At 42.9% G+C, this 19,221-nt stretch overlaps 2 protein-coding genes across 2 annotated transcripts in view; both read left to right on the top strand.

Moving 5' to 3' along the window:
• ZMYM5 (zinc finger MYM-type containing 5) overlaps positions 1-7,683 on the top strand; it is a 32,083-nt gene extending 24,400 nt beyond the window's left edge. The window contains exon 10 of the mRNA XM_024751370.1: positions 6,078-7,683. Within this exon, the coding sequence (XP_024607138.1) occupies positions 6,078-6,836 (759 nt within the window). The 3' untranslated portion in view covers positions 6,837-7,683. The remainder of the gene's footprint in view (positions 1-6,077) is intronic.
• Positions 7,684-18,982: 11,299 nt separating this feature from the next.
• Positions 18,983-19,221, top strand: part of PSPC1 (paraspeckle component 1) — a 59,712-nt gene continuing 59,473 nt past the window's right edge. Inside the window, exon 1 of the mRNA XM_024751355.1 lies at positions 18,983-19,219. Within this exon, the coding sequence (XP_024607123.1) occupies positions 19,127-19,219 (93 nt within the window). The 5' untranslated portion in view covers positions 18,983-19,126. The remainder of the gene's footprint in view (positions 19,220-19,221) is intronic.

Genomic DNA, 19,221 nt, shown 5'->3' with positions numbered 1-19,221 from the left:
CACTTACACCAATGGACAGATCATCCAGACAGAAAAGTAATAAGGAAACACAAGCTTTAAATGACAAAATAGACCAGATAGATTTAATTGATATTTATAAGACATTCCATCCAAAAACGGCAGATTACACTTTCTTCTCAAGTGCACACGGAAAGTTCTCCAGGATAGATCACATCTTGGGTCACAAATCAAGCCTCAGTAAATTTAAGAAAATTGAAATCATATCAAGCATCTTTTCCAACCACAGCGCTATGAGATTAGAAATCAATTACAGGGATAAAAATGTAAAAAACACAAACACATTGGAGGCTAAACGATATGTTACTAAATAACCAAGAGATCTCTAAAGAAATCAAAGAGGAAATTAAAAAATACCTAGAGACAAATTACAATGAAAACACAACGATCCAAAGCCTATGGGATTCAGCAAAAGCAGTTCTAAGAGGAAAGTATATAGCAATACAAGCCTACCTCAAGAAACAAGAAAAACCTCAAACAATCTAAACTTACACCTAAAGGAACTAGAGAAAGAAGACCAAACAAAACCCAAAATTAGTAGAAGGAAATAAATCATAGAAGATCAGAGCAGAATAAATGAAATAGAAACAAAACAATAGCAAAGATCAATAAAACTAAAAGCTGGCTCTTTGAGAAGATAAACAAAATTAATAAACCTTTAGCCAGACTCATCAAGAAAAAGAGGGAGAGGACTCAAATCAATAAAATTAGAAATGAAAAAGGAGAAGTTACAACAGACACTGCAGAAATACAAAGCATCCTAAGATAGACTACTACAAGCAACTCTATGCTAATAAAATGGACAACCTGGAAGAAATGGACAAATTCTTAGAAGGTATAACCTTCCAAGACTGAACAAGGAAGAGGTAGAAAATATGAACAGACCAATCACAAGTAATGAAATTGAAACTGTGATTTAAAATATTCCAACAACCAAGAGTCCAAGACCAGATGGCTTCACAGGTGAATTCTGTCAAACATTTAGAGAAGAGCTAACACCCATCCTTCTCAAACTCTTCCAAAAAATTGCAGAGGAAGGAACACTCCCAAACTCATTCTATGAGTCCACCATCACTCTGATACCAAGACCAGACAAAGACACCAAAAAAAAAAAAAGAAAATTACAGACCTGTATCACTGATGAATATAGATACAGAAATCCTCAACAGAATACTTGCAAACAGAATCCAATAACACACTAAAAGGATCATACACCATGATCAAGTGGGATTTATCCCAGGGATGCAAGGATTCTTCAGTATACGCAAATCAATCAGTGTGATACAGCATATTAACAAATTGAAGAATAAAAACCATATGATCATCTCAAAAGACAGAGAAAATCTTTTGACAGTTTTATGATAAAAACTGTCCAGAAAGTGAGCATAGAGGGAACCTGCCTCAACATAATAAAGGCCATATATGACAAACCCACAGCAAACATCATTCTCAATGGTGAAAAACTGGAAGCATCTCCTGTAAGATTAGGAAAAAGACAAGGATGTCCGCTCTCACCACAGTTATTCAACATAGTTTTGGAAGTCCTAGCCATAGCAGTCAGAGAAGAAAAAGAAATAAAAGGAATACAAATCGGAAAAGAAGAAGTAAAACTGTCACTGTTTGCAGATGACATGATACTGTAGACACTGATGAAAGAATTTAAAGATGATACCAACAGATGACTACACTACCCAAAGCAATCTACAGATTCAATGCAATCCCTATCAAATTACCAGTGGCACTTTTTACAAATCTGGAACAAAAAAATCTTAAAATTTGTATGGAGACACAAAAGACCCTGAATAGCCAAAGCAGTCTTGAGGGGGGAAAAAAAATGGAGCTGGAGGAAACAGGCTCCCTGACTTCAGACTATACTACAAAGCTACAGTAATCAAGACAGTATGGTACTGGCACAGAAACAGAAATATAGATCAATGGAACAGGATAGAAAGCCCAGAGATAAATCCACGCACATATGGTCACCTTATCTTTGATAAAGGAGGCAAGAATATACAATGGAGAAAAGACAGCCTCTTCAATAAGTGGTGCTGGGAAAACTGGACAGCTACATGTAAAAGAATGAAATTAGAACACTCCCTAACACCATACACAAAAATAAACTCAAAATGGATTAAATTTCTAAATGTAAGGCCAGACACTATAAAACTCTTAGAGGAAAACATAGGAAGAATACTCTTTGACATAAATCACAGCAAGATCTTTTTTGACCCACCTCCCAAAGTAATGGAAATAAAAACAAAAATAAACAACCAGGACCTAATGAAACTTAGTTTCTTTTGTTGTGCAAAAGCTTTTATAAACAAGATGAAAAGACAGCCCTCAGAATGGGAGAAAATATTTGCAATATTGTCCACGAATCAATGGACAAAGAATTAATCTCCAGAATATATAAACAGCTCATGCAGCTCAATATTAAAACAAACAACCCAGTCAAAAAATGGGCAGAAGACCTATGTGACATTTCTCCAAAGAAGACATACAGATGGCCAAGAGGCATATGAAAAGCTTCTCAGCATCACTGATTATTAGAGAAATGCGAATCAAAACTACAATGAGATATCACCTCACACCAGTTAGCATGGGCATCATCAGAAAATCTACAAACAACAGATGCTGGAGAGGGTGTGGAGAAAAGGGAACCCTCTTGCACTGTTGGTGGGAATGTAAACTGATACAGCCACTATGGAGAACAGTATGGAGGTTCCTTAAAAAAACTACAAATAGAATTACCGTATGGTGCAGCAGTCTCACTACTGGGCATATATCCAGAGAAAACCACAATTCAAAAAGACACATGCACCCCAGTGTTCACTGCAGCACTATTTACAATAGCCAGGTCATGGAAGCAACCTAAATGCCCATAGACGAATGGATAAAGAAGATGTGGTACCTATATGCAATGGAATATTACTTAGCCATAAAAGGGAATGAAATTGGGTCATTTGTAGAGACGTGGATGGATCTAGAGACCGTCATACGGAGTGAAGTAAGTCAAAAAGAGAAAAACAAATATTGTATATTAACTCATATATGTGGAACCTAGAAAAATGGTACAGATGAACCGGTTTTCAGGGCAGAAATAAGAGACACAGATGTAGAGAACAAATGTATGGACACCAAGGGGTGAAAGTGGCAGGGGTGGTGGTGGTGGTGGGATGAATTGGGAGATTGGAATTGACATATATACACTAATATGTATAAAATAGATAACTAATAAGAACCTGCTGTATATAAAATTCAAAAAAATTTATATTGATTACATGTTGAATGACAATATTTTGGGTATAAAAGGTTAAATTAAAAAAATACTCTCTGCTTTGGTAATAAGTAACTATCTTAGGTCATCATATTTGTACGTGGGTGTGTATGTGTGTGTGGATGATTGACCTGTAACCTGCTTAGGCTCTGTGCTTTGCTCAGTTAAGAACAATGAGTTCATAAACTTCAGACAGATACCCTGCTTACCCTCTGAAGAACATAAGGATGGCTCATAGCTTATCAGTCTTTACTTTTAAACGAACCCCGGAGGGGGTACACATGGGAAAGTGAACATAGTCAAAACAGGCAGCAGCCACTTATTCAGAATTGCTGGAATAACTATCCTGACTGCCACTCTGATCCCCCCCAAAAGTGTCTTTGTCTTCTACCGTGCATGTGTCAGTCATGTGCGTAGCTCATAAGCAGTTGGCAAGTACAGGAATGATATTTCTGTATAATACAGAAGTTTTGTAAATGTGCTTTCCCCGTACCACATTAGTGTTTATAAGTGGTTAGTGGCAGGCCTTCACGATAGAAAGCCTTGGTGATACATGAGGACCTTAAGGAAAAACTGGCTTATCAGTTAGTGGCTTATCTCAGAACAGCATGCACAGGCATCAGTGTAAAGATGGAATCTGGGTCTTGGCCACTGACCTAATGGGGGGTGATTTTGTCCCCCTGGGGACATTTGTCAAGGTCTTCCAACATTTTTTTTTTATCACAACTGGGAGAGTGCTCCTGGCATCACTGAGAGGGGGCCAGACAGGCCTTCACAACAAAGCATTATCTGGCCAAGTATCAGTGGTGCCAGAGTTGAAGAAGGATGAGCAGGTGGCTGGAGGGTGAGTGTGTGTAATAAGCACAGCGAGAAGGAGAACCAACTGTGCATCTTCCTCGTTGAGAAGTCAATAGTGATGCCGAAAACTGGGAGGAAAAATCAGTAAAAGCAATACAAACATGTTATTTTGATATTTGGAAGTGAACACGAAAAGAATCAGCTAAAAATGTTGAAAGTTGTTAACTTCTGGGAAAGGGGGTGTTAATTAGTTTAATTATTTGTTTTAATTAGCCAGGTATCATTAGTTGATGTTCTTTATTAAATGTATATTCAATTTCAAATAAATAAAACCTTTGAACTATGTTAAAGATACTGAATTTCAGAGAAGTGTCTTACCGAAAGTCACACAACTAGATTTGACCTCACACCTGAAACCTTAATTAACATGGGGAAGTAAGATCCCGCAAGCCGCATGGTGTGGCCAAAAAAATGTACATAGTATATATGTTCTAGTGCATCTGATACCAGCATTTAATTATACGAACGCCATGAGTTCCCTGAGGCTGGGATCTACATTGGATTCAATTTAGTGATCTCCAGAATGATGAGTCTTAGATGTGTGGGGAATTATAACAACTTGACTGCCTACTCACTACCGAGAAACTCAGGGAGGGAAGAAATAAGCCCAAGGCTTGGGTTTGGTTATGTTAAAAAAAAAAAATAACTCTAACAGTCCTTGGCGTTCTGTTTCTTCTTAAATATGCTCTTCTGGTATAGTCTTATCCAATCCCATAGTTTCAGTGAATACATATTTTGATGACTTCCGGAATATATCTATAGATCGTATTTCTTCAGTTTCACACTGGTACATCCATCTAATTTCCATTTGAATGTTCCACAGGTATCTCAAACTCTGTGTCTAAAACTGAAACTCCAAACCTGCTTTCCTTCTTTGTTTCCCAAATCAGTAAACAGCCCCATCCGGTCAGAAACTTCCCCCATCCTGGCAGAAACTTCAGTTACGTTTGCTCCTCTGTCTTCGTCCCCAGAGCCGCTCAGTTACCAGCTAACCCATATTCTACTCCCTACCCTCTCCCGGCGCTGTCTCCAGCACCAAACCCTCGACGTGCCCGCCCTCCCCTCTTGCCCAAACTGCCCCCCAGCCTCCTGGCCTGTCTGTACCCCGGCCTTCCTGAGCACTGGAGACGGCTGTGCCATCAGAGCAGTCTTCCTTGAGCACAAACCTGATCGTGTCACTCCTGCTTCTCTTAGCTCAGCGCTGTGTCTGCGTTCGGGACTGAATCAGAACAATGCTCTTAGGTCCTTGAGCGCCGTTGGATACCGTGGTCCCTGTACTAAAATGTTACAGCTAGCAGGATGTCCTTCACAGTGTATGCACCTGTGTTATTTTGACTGTGTTTTTGCATTTTGATTTTATTGACTCCAGAGAGCTAATGTGTCTTTTCATGGGATGGAGTCATACGCTGTGTGGCACCTTGTGACGGACTTTCACATATCATAACTGTTTTCAAGGTGCATCCAAGTCATAGCATATATCTTTACTGCACTTAACTTTTATTGCCAAATAATATTCCATTGTATGGGTAATACCACATTGTTACTTCTCCTTTTTGGTTACTGTGACTAGTGTTGCTGTGAACACTTTGTGCAAGTCTTTGTGTGGACATACGTCTTCATTTTTGCATTGTTGGTAACTTTGAGGAGTTGCCCCCGTGTTCCCAGGCAGTAGCACCATTTTACATGGCCACCAGCGCCCGAGGAGGTTCCAGTGTTTCCACACCTCTGTTAATGCCTGTCATCATCTCTTTTTTCATTATAGCCATCCTAGTGGGTGTGAATGGGTATGTGGTGGTATTGATTTGTATTTCTTTGATGATTAATGATAAGCATCTTTTTCATGTGCTTATTGGGCATTTGTATATACATTAATTTTTTTCAGTGTTAATAATTTAAAATAAAATTGTAATCTGTTTTTCCTCAGATGATGGAAACAAACTCAAAAAAAGTGCTAGCATCAGAAAACAGAAAAAGGAATGCTGTTAGAGAAGAAAATGAAAGAGAATTGTATGGGTCATTGAATATACTTTTGGAAAAAATAGAAAAAATACCAGTGAAAAAGGAAAAGACTTCAGAACTACAGGTTTCAGCAGAATGTAGCCAAGATACACCATTGGTCCAACAGGATGTGAATTTACCTCCTTCTGTGTCAACCATAGCTGATAAATTTCAAGAGCAACTGGAAGAGAAACAAGCAGAAGACTCCATTATACCAGCTGTGCTTTCTGCAGATCCGGGTACGTGGCCCCGAATTTTGAGTATTAAAGAAAGGGACACTCTAGTTGAAAATGATCCACCTCAAGTGAGAAATTTTAACTTTCCAAAGGACAGTACAGGGAGGAAGTTTTCAGAAACTTACTATACAAGAATTCTTCCAAATGGTGAAAAAACCACTAGATCCTGGTTACTTTATTCGACCTCGAAAGATTCTGTGTTTTGTCTATATTGCAAACTCTTTGGGGAAGGAAAAAATCAACTGAAGAATGAGAATGGGTGCAAAGATTGGCAGCATTTATCACATATTCTTAGCAAACATGAGGAGAGTGAAACGCACATCAACAATAGTGTTAAATATTCAAAATTAAAATCTGATTTGAAAAAAAGTAAAACTGTGGAACACAGATTACAGGAGAACATGGGAAGGGAGGGCGTGAAGCTGTTGTACACCTTAGACCTGATCTGACATGATGAGGTCACACACTTACTCAGACCTGTACCCTGACAGTCGGTGCCTCTGTGCTGAGGCTCCCAGACGGAGTGGTTCATCAGCTCATTAGCAATAAGTATCATAGCAAGTAACTAGTGAAGATGGCTTCTGCTCCAGGTTCTAACGCTAATTGGATTTGTAGTGATTAATGCCGATTTCAGTGAAGGCAGTTGTTGATCTTTTCAGTTTTTCAGTTCACACCTTTTAAAATGGGCACTTCAGGGCTTCCCTGGTGGCGCAGTGGTTGAGAGTCCACCTGCCGATGTAGGGGACACGGGTTCGTGCCCCGGTCCAGGAGGATCCCACATGCCGCGGAGCGGCTGGGCCCGTGAGCCATGGCCGCTGAGCCTGCGCGTTGGAGCCTGTGCTCCACAGTGGGAGAGGCCACAACAGTGAGAGGCCCGCGTACCACCAAAAAAAATAAATAATAAAATGGGCACTTCAGGACTGACATTTGACTGGTGTGGCTAATACTCTGAAAGAGGGAGGGAAAGACTTGAATTTATCAGTACCAGTCGAACAAGGTACTTAGGTGAGCAAGCATTGTTATTCAGAAACAGAACGGGGATCTGAAACTGCAGCTTTTTGCTATTAGATCAAATACTTACGGTTTATTTCATTTGGGCAAAATGTTATTTTATTATTTGAGCAAAGCAGCATCATTTGTCATGTTAAATAGATTAAAGTGATGAATTTGTTTTATTGGTTTTGTTTTGTTTTAACTTAATTTTTAAATGTTTTAGCTTTCATTGTCATGTAAAAACTATAAGCATAAAGAGTGTATACCTATTTTTATGTTGGTACAAATATAAGAAATATTAAAAATATAGTAAGTTAACCTTTTTGTGTTGTGGCATTTTTTTCTTTTCATCTGAAAGAAAAATACACTTGCGAAAATTAAGGGTGTCCGTTTTTTCAGTTGGTTAATCAGTGTTCCCTTCACCATGTATTGACTAATTCTCCCTTTGTTTGTGGTTTCTGACAGCAGTTCTGTTGTGTATCCCATCCTTACATACACTTGTTTCAAGGCTTTTCCTGTGAGCGGTGCCTGAGAAGATCGAGATGCGTCCTTGGTAGGGCCAACACGGGAGCGCTTGCAGACTCTGTAGGCGAGGCCAGCGCAGAAAAGTGTTTGGGGAATAACCAGGAAGATCATTCTCATTAGTTTATAACCGTTTTGTTTTCTGACAGCTGGACCATTTCAGTCTTTCATATTTGGGTCTGAATGGGGCTCTGGGGTGTTTCCAAAATCCAGCCTCCTCTAGAGGCCTGTGGGGATACTCTGAGCATATCCAGTTCTGAAGTCCCTCTGCAAACGGTTCCTGTGCCTGTTATTTCATGAACACTTACCTGTTAATCAAATGACAGATTTGTTATGTGATTGTCTTAGATAGACGCTTGTGTATCTGAGCAAACTAATGAAATCCACCAGTGGCCACTTTATCCATTGAGAAGACAAAATTAGATCCTCAACTTTTAACTTCTTTCATTTCTTCAGCATACTGCAGGCACACCTATGAGGCACGTGGTAATGAGTTAAATGTGAAAAATTCAAAAGACGTAGGTGCTGGGTTTATCCGTGTTCACTGTAAATTTCTTTCAACTTTTTGATGTGTATGAAATTTTTCATAATGAGATGTTGAAGAAAAAGTCAGCTGTAAATTCAGAAGATGATAAAAGTAAATCTCTCTAGCCTGGTGAATCATTTAGTTTCTTTTTCCTTATCTAGCTCTTTTTTTCACATTGTAAAATTAGTATGGACTCACCTTAAAGAAGGAAGGAAGAAAACAGTAAGTGAAAGTCCTGCTTACCGTCCCCCACTCGCCTGCTGCAGGATTTGTCACCTCTGATCTGGATATACCCAAGGTCTGTTTCCATCATTTTAATTTCACTGAGAAAAGGCAATAGAAAAAAATTATCTCCTACTACAAATTTAATATCAAAAATTAGGGCAGTTTCAGAATAACAGCCCTCAAGAAGTGGCAATTTATTGGTTTTGTCATCTCACAGAGCACAACTGAATTTTTTTCATAAACCTCAGATTTTCAAAATTGCTGTCTTTAAGACTCTTACATTGGGGCTTCCCTGGTGGCGCAGTGGTTAAGAATCCACCTGCTAATGCAAGGGACACGGGTTCAACCCCTGGTCCAGGAAGATCCCACATGCTGCGGAGCAACTAAGCCCGTGCGCCACAACTAGTGAGCCTGCATGCCTATAGCCTGTGCTCCACACCAAGAGAAGCCGCCACTATGAGAAGCCTGCACACAGCAACAAAAAGTAGACCCCGCTCCCCACAACTAGACAAAGCCCGCATGCAGCAATGAAGACCCAACACAGCCAAAAATAAATAAATTATTAAAAAATAAAGAATAAAAAAAAAGACTCTTACCTTGAGCCATTTTCTTCCTGTGATCCCCTGTCCCTCCCTTACTCAGTACTGTAGTCAAGTAAGAGTTGCTAATAGCCACTGTGTGTGTATAAGTTATAGTTCGCTGTACAGGATGGAGAAGTGAATGAGTAATTGGAGCAAAGAGCTCAGTCAAGTTTGGTGGAGGGAGTGACGCTGTATCATTTTAGGTCGTATCACTTCTGTTTCAAAGCCCTGAAGTTCCCCGTTGCTTTGAGGTTGAAATTCCAGCTCCTTGGCATCAGCGGTAGGCCGTAGGGAAAGAGGTGGTGGATAAAGACAACGTGAAGTACAAAATTTGAGAAGTGGAGCGTATCTCTTATAATGTTGAACTATAAAGTGTGACCACGTTAGGATGAAATTAAGAATTTGAGAAGTTAACTAGAGTTGAAAGAATAATCTGAGCCACATACGCAAGTCTTTGTTTTTGAGAAAGTGAGAAGTTAGTTTGGGAAAATAGTGGTGTGATATTCTGGACTAGAGAAGGTGTTCAAAAGCTTATGACTGATTGTTTTTTAAGCAGCTCAGTTGTGGTGGTTTTTTTTTTTCCTGGCCACGTCGCACAGCATGCGGGATCTTAGTTCCCCAACCAGGGGTGGAACCCATGCCCCCAGCAGTGGAAGCATGGAGTCTTAACCACTGGACCACCAGGGAAGTCCCAGCAGCTGAGCTTTTAAGCTTGGAGAGTAGATGGTTACGCATCACTGCCCTGGAAGTCACATTTGGAGTGAAGAGCAGTTATTCCAGTTCACGCCTACAGATAGAGCAAGGGAAACCTAAAAGCCGGGAAATGCGAGAAACAGCTCGCTCACGCGTGTTAAAAAGACTTTCATAAGTCATGTGCTTACAAATTAATAGAACTGTAAACCTCCAGTTTACCAAACCGAACTCGGGTCGCCCGCCCGAGGCACAGCAGTCAATCCACTGACCCGGCTTGTGGGGAAGGAAAGTAGCATTTATTTGCAAGGCACCAGCAAGGAGACCTGGCAGCCAACCCTCGAAGGCCCCGAATGACCTTTTGGCTTCAGGGTAAGGGTTTTTAAAGACTAAAATTAGGGTAAGAGTCTTAAGTGTGTGATCAGCTCATGGTTCTTCTGATTGGTTGGGTCTTAACACAGATTTTTGTCAGTCTGGCTCCAGTTTGCCTGGGTCTCTGACTTTGTTAAGCAGTTTGCATGTGGTGGAGCCCTGGTTTCTGTGAAATGACTCAAGGCTCTGCTCAGATTGTTACCTACATCCCTTGAGGAGGAACTAGAGGTCCTGCAACTGATTTATGGCTCAACTGTTGTTCAAGCTACTATTACTTGTTTCTGCATTTTCTCACTTCGCTAATTTTTAGCTGCTTGAGTCTACTCTTTGGAATTCGGGGAAGGCCTAGGAGATCAAAGCTTTTCCTACAAACCAAAGGTGGGGAACATGGAGAAGCTTATACCCAGGAAAGTGGCACAGGGTCCTACTCAGTTTCACTATTGAGACTGATCAAGGGAGCAAAAAAGAGAAAAATAACCAATATGAAGAGCCACTGGAGATCCTATGGACGCTAAAAACGTAAGAAAGTATTACGATCAACTTAGGTCAAAGAGTTTGACAAATTTGATGTGGTAGACTAATCACCTGAGAAACAACTTACCACATCTGTCCCAAGAAAAAATAGAAAATCTGAATGGCTTGTCTCTGTCTAAGAAATTGACTCTGAAATTACAAGCCTTATCACAAAGAAAACTGCAGACTCAGATTCCTTCTCTGGTGAAATCTTCCATAGGGAAGAGATGATACCCATCTTGAACATAAACTCCCAGAAAATAGAAAGAAAAGGGCACTTCAGAACTTGTTTTACAAGGGCAAAAATATCCTGACAAAGATATTGAATGAATATCAAAGAAATAACGAAACCTGACAAGAATAATACAAGAAAGAAAAGTTACAGGCCATCCTCTTTCATCCATTTACTTTTTTTTGGGGGGGGGGGGGGCATGCCACGTGGCTTGCAGAATCTTAGTTCCCCTGCCAGGGATTGAACCCTGGCCCACGGCAGTGAGAGTGCTGAGTCCTAACCACTGGACCACCAGGGAAGTCCCCAAACTCCCATTTGCGTAAGGATACTAGTCATATCAGATTGGGGCCCGCCTAAAGAAGGCATTTAAACGTAACTACCTCCTTAAAATATCACCTGTAAGTGCAGTTGCATTCTGAGGTCCTTGGGGTCGGGACTTTAACATGCAGGGGGTTTCGAGAGGACACACCCGCTTTCGCCTTGGCACAAGGACACTTACCATTGGGACCTAGCAGCCTCGACCAGCTTCACCTGTAATTCCTTCCTACCCATCCCTCCAGGGACTTGGCTTTCTAAACTTCCTGTTTCCCCGAGACGCAGACCCTGTCACGACTCCAGGTTTTGTGTAAGTCGTCTCTCTACCTGGTTTGACCTTCCTCGCCTCCCTCATTTTTGTTTGCATGTTTATTTGCGAGCAGAACCCTGCTATGTGTTCATAATTGATAAGTTTCAGAAAACGATTTAGGTATCCTTATCTGAAATCCACAAATTCCCCTCAAGAAAGAAGGTAACTGGCAGTGCTGAGAGGCTTTGGGGAGGCCCGTAGCTCTCAATCTTGGTTACATCAGGTGAGATCATCTAGGCACCATCGACAGGCGGAAGGCATGACCAAGAACCGCAGGCTTGCAGGCCAAGAGCTTCTTCCCGTATCAGTGCTGGTGTGGCCTGCGTTTTCACTCTCCGCAGATTCGTATTACATTCTTTAACTGAAGAATGACTGCATCTCTTTGTGTTCTTCCGCTAAATAGCTCCGATCAAAGTTTAAAAACTCTATGGTCAGGGCTTCCCTGGTGGCGCAATGGTTGAGAGCCCGCCTGCCGATGCAGGGGACACGGGTTCGTGCCCCGGTCCGGGAAGATCCCACATGCCGCGGAGCGGCTGGGCCCGTGAGCCATGGCCGCCGAGCCTGCACGTCCGGAGCCTGTGCTCCGCAGCGGGAGAGGCCACAACAGTGAGAGGCCCGCGTACCGCAAAAACAAACAAACAAACAAACAAAAACTCTATGGTCCTGCATCCTCCTCCTTCTGTGGGTGAAACTCTGCTTATCCGTAAGTTGCGGGCACTCCCTTTGCAGAGAAGGACGTTGTCTGGTCAGGGCCTCCGAGTGCCTCCGCAAGGCGGTGCCCCGCCTGCTGTGGGCACGTGGAGGCTTTCACAGGGGAGGGTCCGAGGGGTCAGGCTCCTGCGGGGTTCTCGGGGCGAGTGCGCACCCCACCCTGGAAGCCTCGGCCCTGATCCAGCCTCTGCGCCGCCGCCCATCACGCAGATGGGGCTCCAGGAGCCGGGCCCAGGTGCATCGCCCCTCCTCCTGGCACCTCTCCTCCGGGGCCGCAGGGCGCGGTTGCCGGCGCACAGACCGCGGGCCGAGCCCCGACTGTGGGTGGTGGGGGCGGAGGAGGTGGGGACGCTGGGGGGCGCCTGCGGGAGCGGGGAGAGAACACGGGGCCCGTGCCTGCGGCCTTATCGAACTGTGACCTTAAAACAACTCCGGGGCTTCCCTGGCGGCGCAGCGGTTAAGAATCTGCCTGCCAGTGCAGGGGACGCAGGTTTGAGCCCTGGTCCGGGAAGATCCCACGTGCCACGGAGCAACTAAGCCCGTGCGCCACAACTACTGAGCCTGCACTCTAGAGCCCGCGGGCCACAACTACTGAGCCCGCGTGCCACAACTACTGAAGCCCACGCACCTAGAGCCCGTGCTCCGCAACAAGAGAAGCCACCGCAGTGAGACGCCTGCGCACCGCAACGAAGACCCAACACAGCCAAAAATAAATAAATAAATTTATAAAAAATAAAAATAAAAAAAACAACAACAAAAGCAAAACCAAAAGGTCCTCCAAAACTGAAAAGCAATGAAACAAGTAGGGAGGTCAGGGGGGAAGAGAAGAGAATATCCAAGAACTGTGGAAGTGTAAATGCAAGTCATGGGAACACCAGAGGAAGAAGAAAGAAAGGAACAGGAGAAATATTTGAAACAATAATGACTGAGAATTTCCCAGATTAATGTCAGATACCAAACCACAGATCCACAAGCTCAGAGAGCAGGATAAACACAAAAACAAGCTACACGTGGGCATGTCGTGTTCAAACGACAGAAAATTAAAGGAAAATTTCCTGAAAGAAGCCAGAGAAAGAAAACACCTTACCAATAGAGGAACAAAGATTATAATTACATTTGACTTCTCCTCAGAAACAAGGCAAACAAGAGAGAGTGGAGTGAAATATTTAAAGTGTTGAGGAAAAAAAACACCATTGTAGAATTCTGTTTCCTGCAATCTTATCCTTCAAAAGCGAAGGAAAATAAAGACTTTTTCAGACAAAGATAAATTGATGGAATTTGTTGCTAGTGAATCTGCTTTATAAGAAATGTTGAAAGGTGTGCTTTACAGAGAAAGAAAATAATATATGTCAGATACTCAGATTTATATTAAGAAAGTAAGAGCACTGGAGAAGGAATGTGAATATACAGTAAAAACTTTTATTTTTCTTATTCTTAATTGATCTAACAGATAACTTTGTTCAAGATAATAATAGAAACAATATATTAAATTATACATATATAGGCTTGTATATGGATGAAATGAATGACTGAAATGATACAAGGGATGAGAGGGAGGAATCAGGATTATTTTACTATTACAAAATACACTACCTGTGAAGTTATCAGTGTTATTTGAAAGTGGTCTTGGGTTAGTTGTAAATAAATGTACATTGCAAACTGTAGGGCAACCACTTAAAAAAGTAGAAAAATAAGTACAACTGATATGCTAAGAAGGAGGGAAAATTAAATTATAAAATGCTTAGTTAAGACTACAGAAGGCAGAAAGTGTGGTCTACAAAAATAGGAGAATGATAAACCATAATGGGAAAGAATGAAAATGAATGTATTATATGTATAATTAAGTCATATTGCTGTACAGCAGTAATTAACATAACATTGTAAATCAGCTATATTTCAATTAAAAAGTATAAATATAGGAACAAAGAGCTAGGGCAACAAATGAAAAATGATAACAAATATGGTATATATTAATCAAACTATATCAGTAATCACTTTGAACATCATTGATTTAAGTGCACCAATTAAAAGACAGAGATTACCAATTAAAAGACAGGGTTGATCAAAAAACAAGACCCAATTCTATGTTGTGTATAAGAAACCCACTTTAAATATAAAGGTATAGGGACTTCCCTGGTGGTCCAGTGGTAAAGAATCTGCCTTACACTGCAGGGGACGCAGGTTTGATCCCTGGTCAGGGAACTAAGATCCCACATGCCGTGGGGCAACTAAGCCCGTGCGCCACAACTACTGAGCTCGTGTGCCTCAACTAGAGAGTCAGCGTGCTGCAAACTACAGAGCTCACGTGCTCTGGAGCCTGCACACCATAAGTAGAGAGACGCCCGTATGCCACAACAAAGAGCCCGTGCACCGCAAGGGAAGATCCCATATGCCTCAGTGAAGATCCCGTGTGCTGCAACTAAGACCAGATGCAGCCAAAAATAAAATAAAATAAATAAATGTAAAAAAATAAATGTATAAAGGCATATATAGATTAAAAGTAAATGGAGGGGGGAGGTTTCCCTGGCGGTCCAGTGGTTAAGACCATGCTGTCAATGCAGGGGGCTCGGGTTCTATCCCTGGTCAGGGAACTAAGACCCCATAAGCCGTGTGGTATGGCCAAAAAAAAAAAAGTAAATGGATGATTTCAGGATACAAGGTTAATACACAAAAGTCAGTAATGTTTTTACACACCAGCAATGAATATGTGGAATTTGAAATTACAAACACAATACCACTTACATTGCCACCCAAAACAAATGAATACTTAGCATACTTAGATATAAATGTAACAATTTATCTACAAGATCTATATGAGGAAAACTACAGATCTCTTATTTATTTATTTATTTATTGCGGTACGCAGGCCTCTCACTGTTGTGGCCTCTCCCGTTGCGGAGCACAGGCTCCGGACGCGCAGGCTCAGCGGCCATGGCTCACGGGCCCAGCCTCTCCGCGGCATGTGGGATCTTCCCGGACTGGGGCACGAACCCGTGTCCCCTGCCTCGGCAGGCGGACTCTCAACCACTGTGCACGGGCTTAGTTGTTCTGCGGCATGTGGGATTTTCCCAGACCAGGGCTCGAACCTGTGTCCCCTGCATTGGCAGGTGGATCCTTAACCACTGCGTCACCAACGAAGCCCCAGATGCAGATGTTTATAGCAGCTTTATTCATAATTGCCAAACCTGAAACAACCAAGTTGTCCTTCAGTAGGTGGATGGATAAACTGTTGTACATCCAGACAGTGTAATATTATTTAACACTAGAAAGAAGTGATCTATAAGATCAGGAAAAGACATAGAATACTTTATTTTTATTAAAATTTATTTACTTATTTATTTATTTTTGGCTGTGTTGGCTCTTCATTTCTGTGCGTGGGCTTTCTCTAGTTGCGGCGAGCAGGGGCCACTCTTCATCGCGGTGCGCGGGCCTCTCACTGTCGCAGCTCTCTTGTTGTGGAGCACAAGCTCCAGACGCGCAGGCTCAGTAGTTGTGGCTCACGGGCCTAGTTGCTCCGTGGCATGTGGGATCTTCCCAGACCAGGGCTCGAACCCGTGTCCCCTGCATTGGCAGGCAGATTCTCAACCACTGCACCACCAGGGAAGCCCTAGAATACTTTAAATGCATATTATTTAGTGAAAGAAGACAGACTGAAAAGGCTACATAGAAATAATCTGGAAAGGCAAAGCTATGGGGACAGTAAAGAAATCAGGGGTTAACAGGGGTTGGATGGGGAGAGTGATGAATAAGTGGAGAATAGAGGAGATTTAGGGCAGTGAAAATACTATGTGGGATACTACAATGCTGGATACACATCATTATACATTTTTTCAGACCCACAGAGTCTGTACACCACCAAGAGTGACCCTAATGTAAACTCGTGACTCTGGGCGATGATGACATGTCAGTGTAGGGTCAATAAGTATAACAAATGTCCCATGTGGCGGGGATGTTGATAGTGGGGAGACTGTGCAGGTGTCGGGCAGGGAGTGCATGGGAAATCTCTATGCCTTCCTATTAATTTTGCAGCGAACTGAAAACAGCTCCAAAAAGTAAAGTCTTAAAAAAAGAGATGATATTAATAGTATATACCTTAAGTGACTGTTGTGATGATTAATGAGTGAGTGTAAAGCAATTAGAATAATTCCCAGCACATTTTGGTTCGTAACCACTGCGAGTGTGGTGTTACTGGCATCTACCGGGTAGAAGCCAGTGATGCTGCTAAACATCTCCTCACGATAAATTATTATTCGGCCCAAAATATCAATAGTGTTGAGGTTTAAAAAACCTGCTCCAATGCTTCTGAGGCACCCTGGTGTGGACGGTCTGACCTGGGGAATGAGTGTAGCAGAAGAGGAGAGGAGGACTTGGACTTGTGGTTCTCCAACGTTCTCAAGTGAAGATTCCCAGGAAAGACAGAGAGAGCGGCCAGTGGCTGTGAGAATATCAGGGAATGTCGTAGTGCAGAAGGTAGAACAGTGTTTCAGAAATGTAGGAGGGAAGCGATCGATAATAGTACTTGTATTTATGATGCCAGATTATTTTCCAAAGACTATACTTCAATTCATTTAACAGGCACAGTAACTCTGTAAAGAAGGTATTCTTCCCACATTACACATGAAAGAACTCAGGCCTAGATCGACAACATCAAATGCTGCTGGAAGATCTGTGATATGACTGCTGCATCTGGTCAAAGTGGAAGCTGTCGCCCATGGTGACAAGAGAGGTTTCAGAGGGATGGAATGTGGGATAGACATCTGATCAGTGTGGCTGAAGAAATCAAGGATGAGCAAATCGAGACAGAAAACAGACAACTCTTCTTTCCTTTCTTTCTTTCTTGACTAAAGAAATAGTAGCTAAAGAACGACATGCGGTGTAGAGAAGGTTTTTCCCTTTTCTTTCCTTTTTTTTTCCAAGAAGAAAGTTTTATCAACAGTTTCTTTTGCTGATGGAAATAGTTCAGTACAGATCAAGTAACTAATCACTTGGAAGGGGATTAGGTAACTATAGAAGCGAAGCACTTGAAACCTGCCATCCAGTGGTTTGGCCTAAGAGGGGATTTTTTTTTTTTTTTTTGCGGTACGCGGGCCTCTCACTGCTGTGGCCTCTCCCGTTGCGGAGCACAGGCTCCGGATGCGCAGGCTCAGCGGCCATGGCTCACGGGCCCAGCCGCTCCGCGGCATGTGGGATCCTCCCGGACCGGGGCACGAACCCGTGTCCCCTACATCGGCAGGCGGACTCCCAACCACTGCGCCACCAGGGAAGCCCTAAGAGGGGATTTTTGACCATTCGTTCATTGTAACGGGAGGGAAGGCAGCGCATGTGGCTACATATGGAATTAGGTTGGTTGATTTGGTGTGGATAGTGAGCCAATTTTATTTACTGTGCCTTTTTTTTCGGTGAAATTAATAAATTTGACAATATCAGCTCTGAGTGAGGTGGGGAGGATCTCAGTTCCCCAACCAGGGATTGACCCCGGGGCCACGGCAATGAAAGCGTGGAGTCCTAAGCACTGGTCTGCCAGGGAAGTCCCAAGATGTACTTTTATCTTTCCAAAAATTTCTCTGTATCTCTACTTAGTCAACCCCTCCCTACCTCCCAGCTCCTGGCAACCACTGATCTGTGTTCTGTAGCTAGTTTTCCAGAATGTCATATATTCGGTATGTAGCCGTTGAGTCACATTATTGCATCTATCAGGAGTTTAGTCCTTTTTACTGCTGAATAAATTCTATTACATGAATGTACCACTGTTAGACTATCCACCAGTTGGACATTTGGGTTGTTTCCAGTTTTCGTTGATTACAGATAAAGCCGTATGAACATTTTCATACAGGTTTTTGAGTGAACACAAGTTTTCATTTCAGTTGGATGAATAGGAGAGGGATTGCTGTTCTAAATCAAGCATTTGTTTAAGTTCACGAGAAACTGAACGGTTTTGTAAAGTGACTGTGAATTCATTTCTTTTTAATACCCAATGAAGACCTACCACGTGCCAGGAGTGGTACTGGACAGAACTGAGTAGTTTGGCCGACTCAGATTATGGCTTGAAGATCTTAAAATATTTGCCATCTGGCGCTTTGAAGAAAACGTTTGATGACCCTGTCCTAGGGTGTGGTCCATAGGTGTTCACGGAGTCCTTCTCTGAGGTGAATAATCAACATCACAATTATTTTATAGAATTGGATTTTTCATTAGGAAATATAATAAAAGCTTGCTCTTGAAAAGGGCAGAAATGTGTTTTTACTTGTTTCAATTACTGGGAAATACCTCGTTATTCAATGCTATGTATAAATCTGCAAGTTTTCACTTTCTGCTGTCATTGAAAATTGAGCTGGCATGTAAGAGAATGTGGACATTTCCCGAATCACTGCGTTTTCACACACTGCTGCAACTTCCAACATCACTGTCTCCTACGGTGCTAGGGATCTGCCTTCCTCTCAGCCCTGGGAAGGCTGCGAACAGGGACGCGCGCACAACGGTGCGCATGCGCGCGCCACCAGAGTGCCGTGGGCGCAGCAGTACGCAGGCGCGTTGGCCCCGGCGCGGCTTCGGCGGAGGGGCGGGGCTTCGGCGGCGTCTCTCCTTCCCACCGCGGCTGTGGCGGCGCCATCTTGGGCGAGCGGCCGGGGCGTGAGTGCGGGCGGCGAGCTGGCGGCGTACCCGAGCGCGTCCTTCCCGACCCCGGTTCCGTGCGCGGACATCGACACGCAGGTCGAGCTCTAGGCCGGGTCCGGGGGGCACGCGCTGAGATGATGCTGAGAGGAAACCTGAAGCAAGTGCGCATCGAGAAGAACCCGGCGCGCCTCCGCGCTCTAGAGTCGGCGGCCGGCGAGGGCGAGCCGGC

This window comes from Neophocaena asiaeorientalis, unplaced genomic scaffold, assembly GCF_003031525.2.
Source record: "Neophocaena asiaeorientalis asiaeorientalis breed wild unplaced genomic scaffold, Neophocaena_asiaeorientalis_V1.1 scaffold914, whole genome shotgun sequence".
NCBI lineage: Eukaryota > Metazoa > Chordata > Mammalia > Artiodactyla > Phocoenidae > Neophocaena > Neophocaena asiaeorientalis.
Note: the sequence above shows the minus strand (reverse complement) of the source record. Positions and strands in the feature narration are given on the sequence as shown.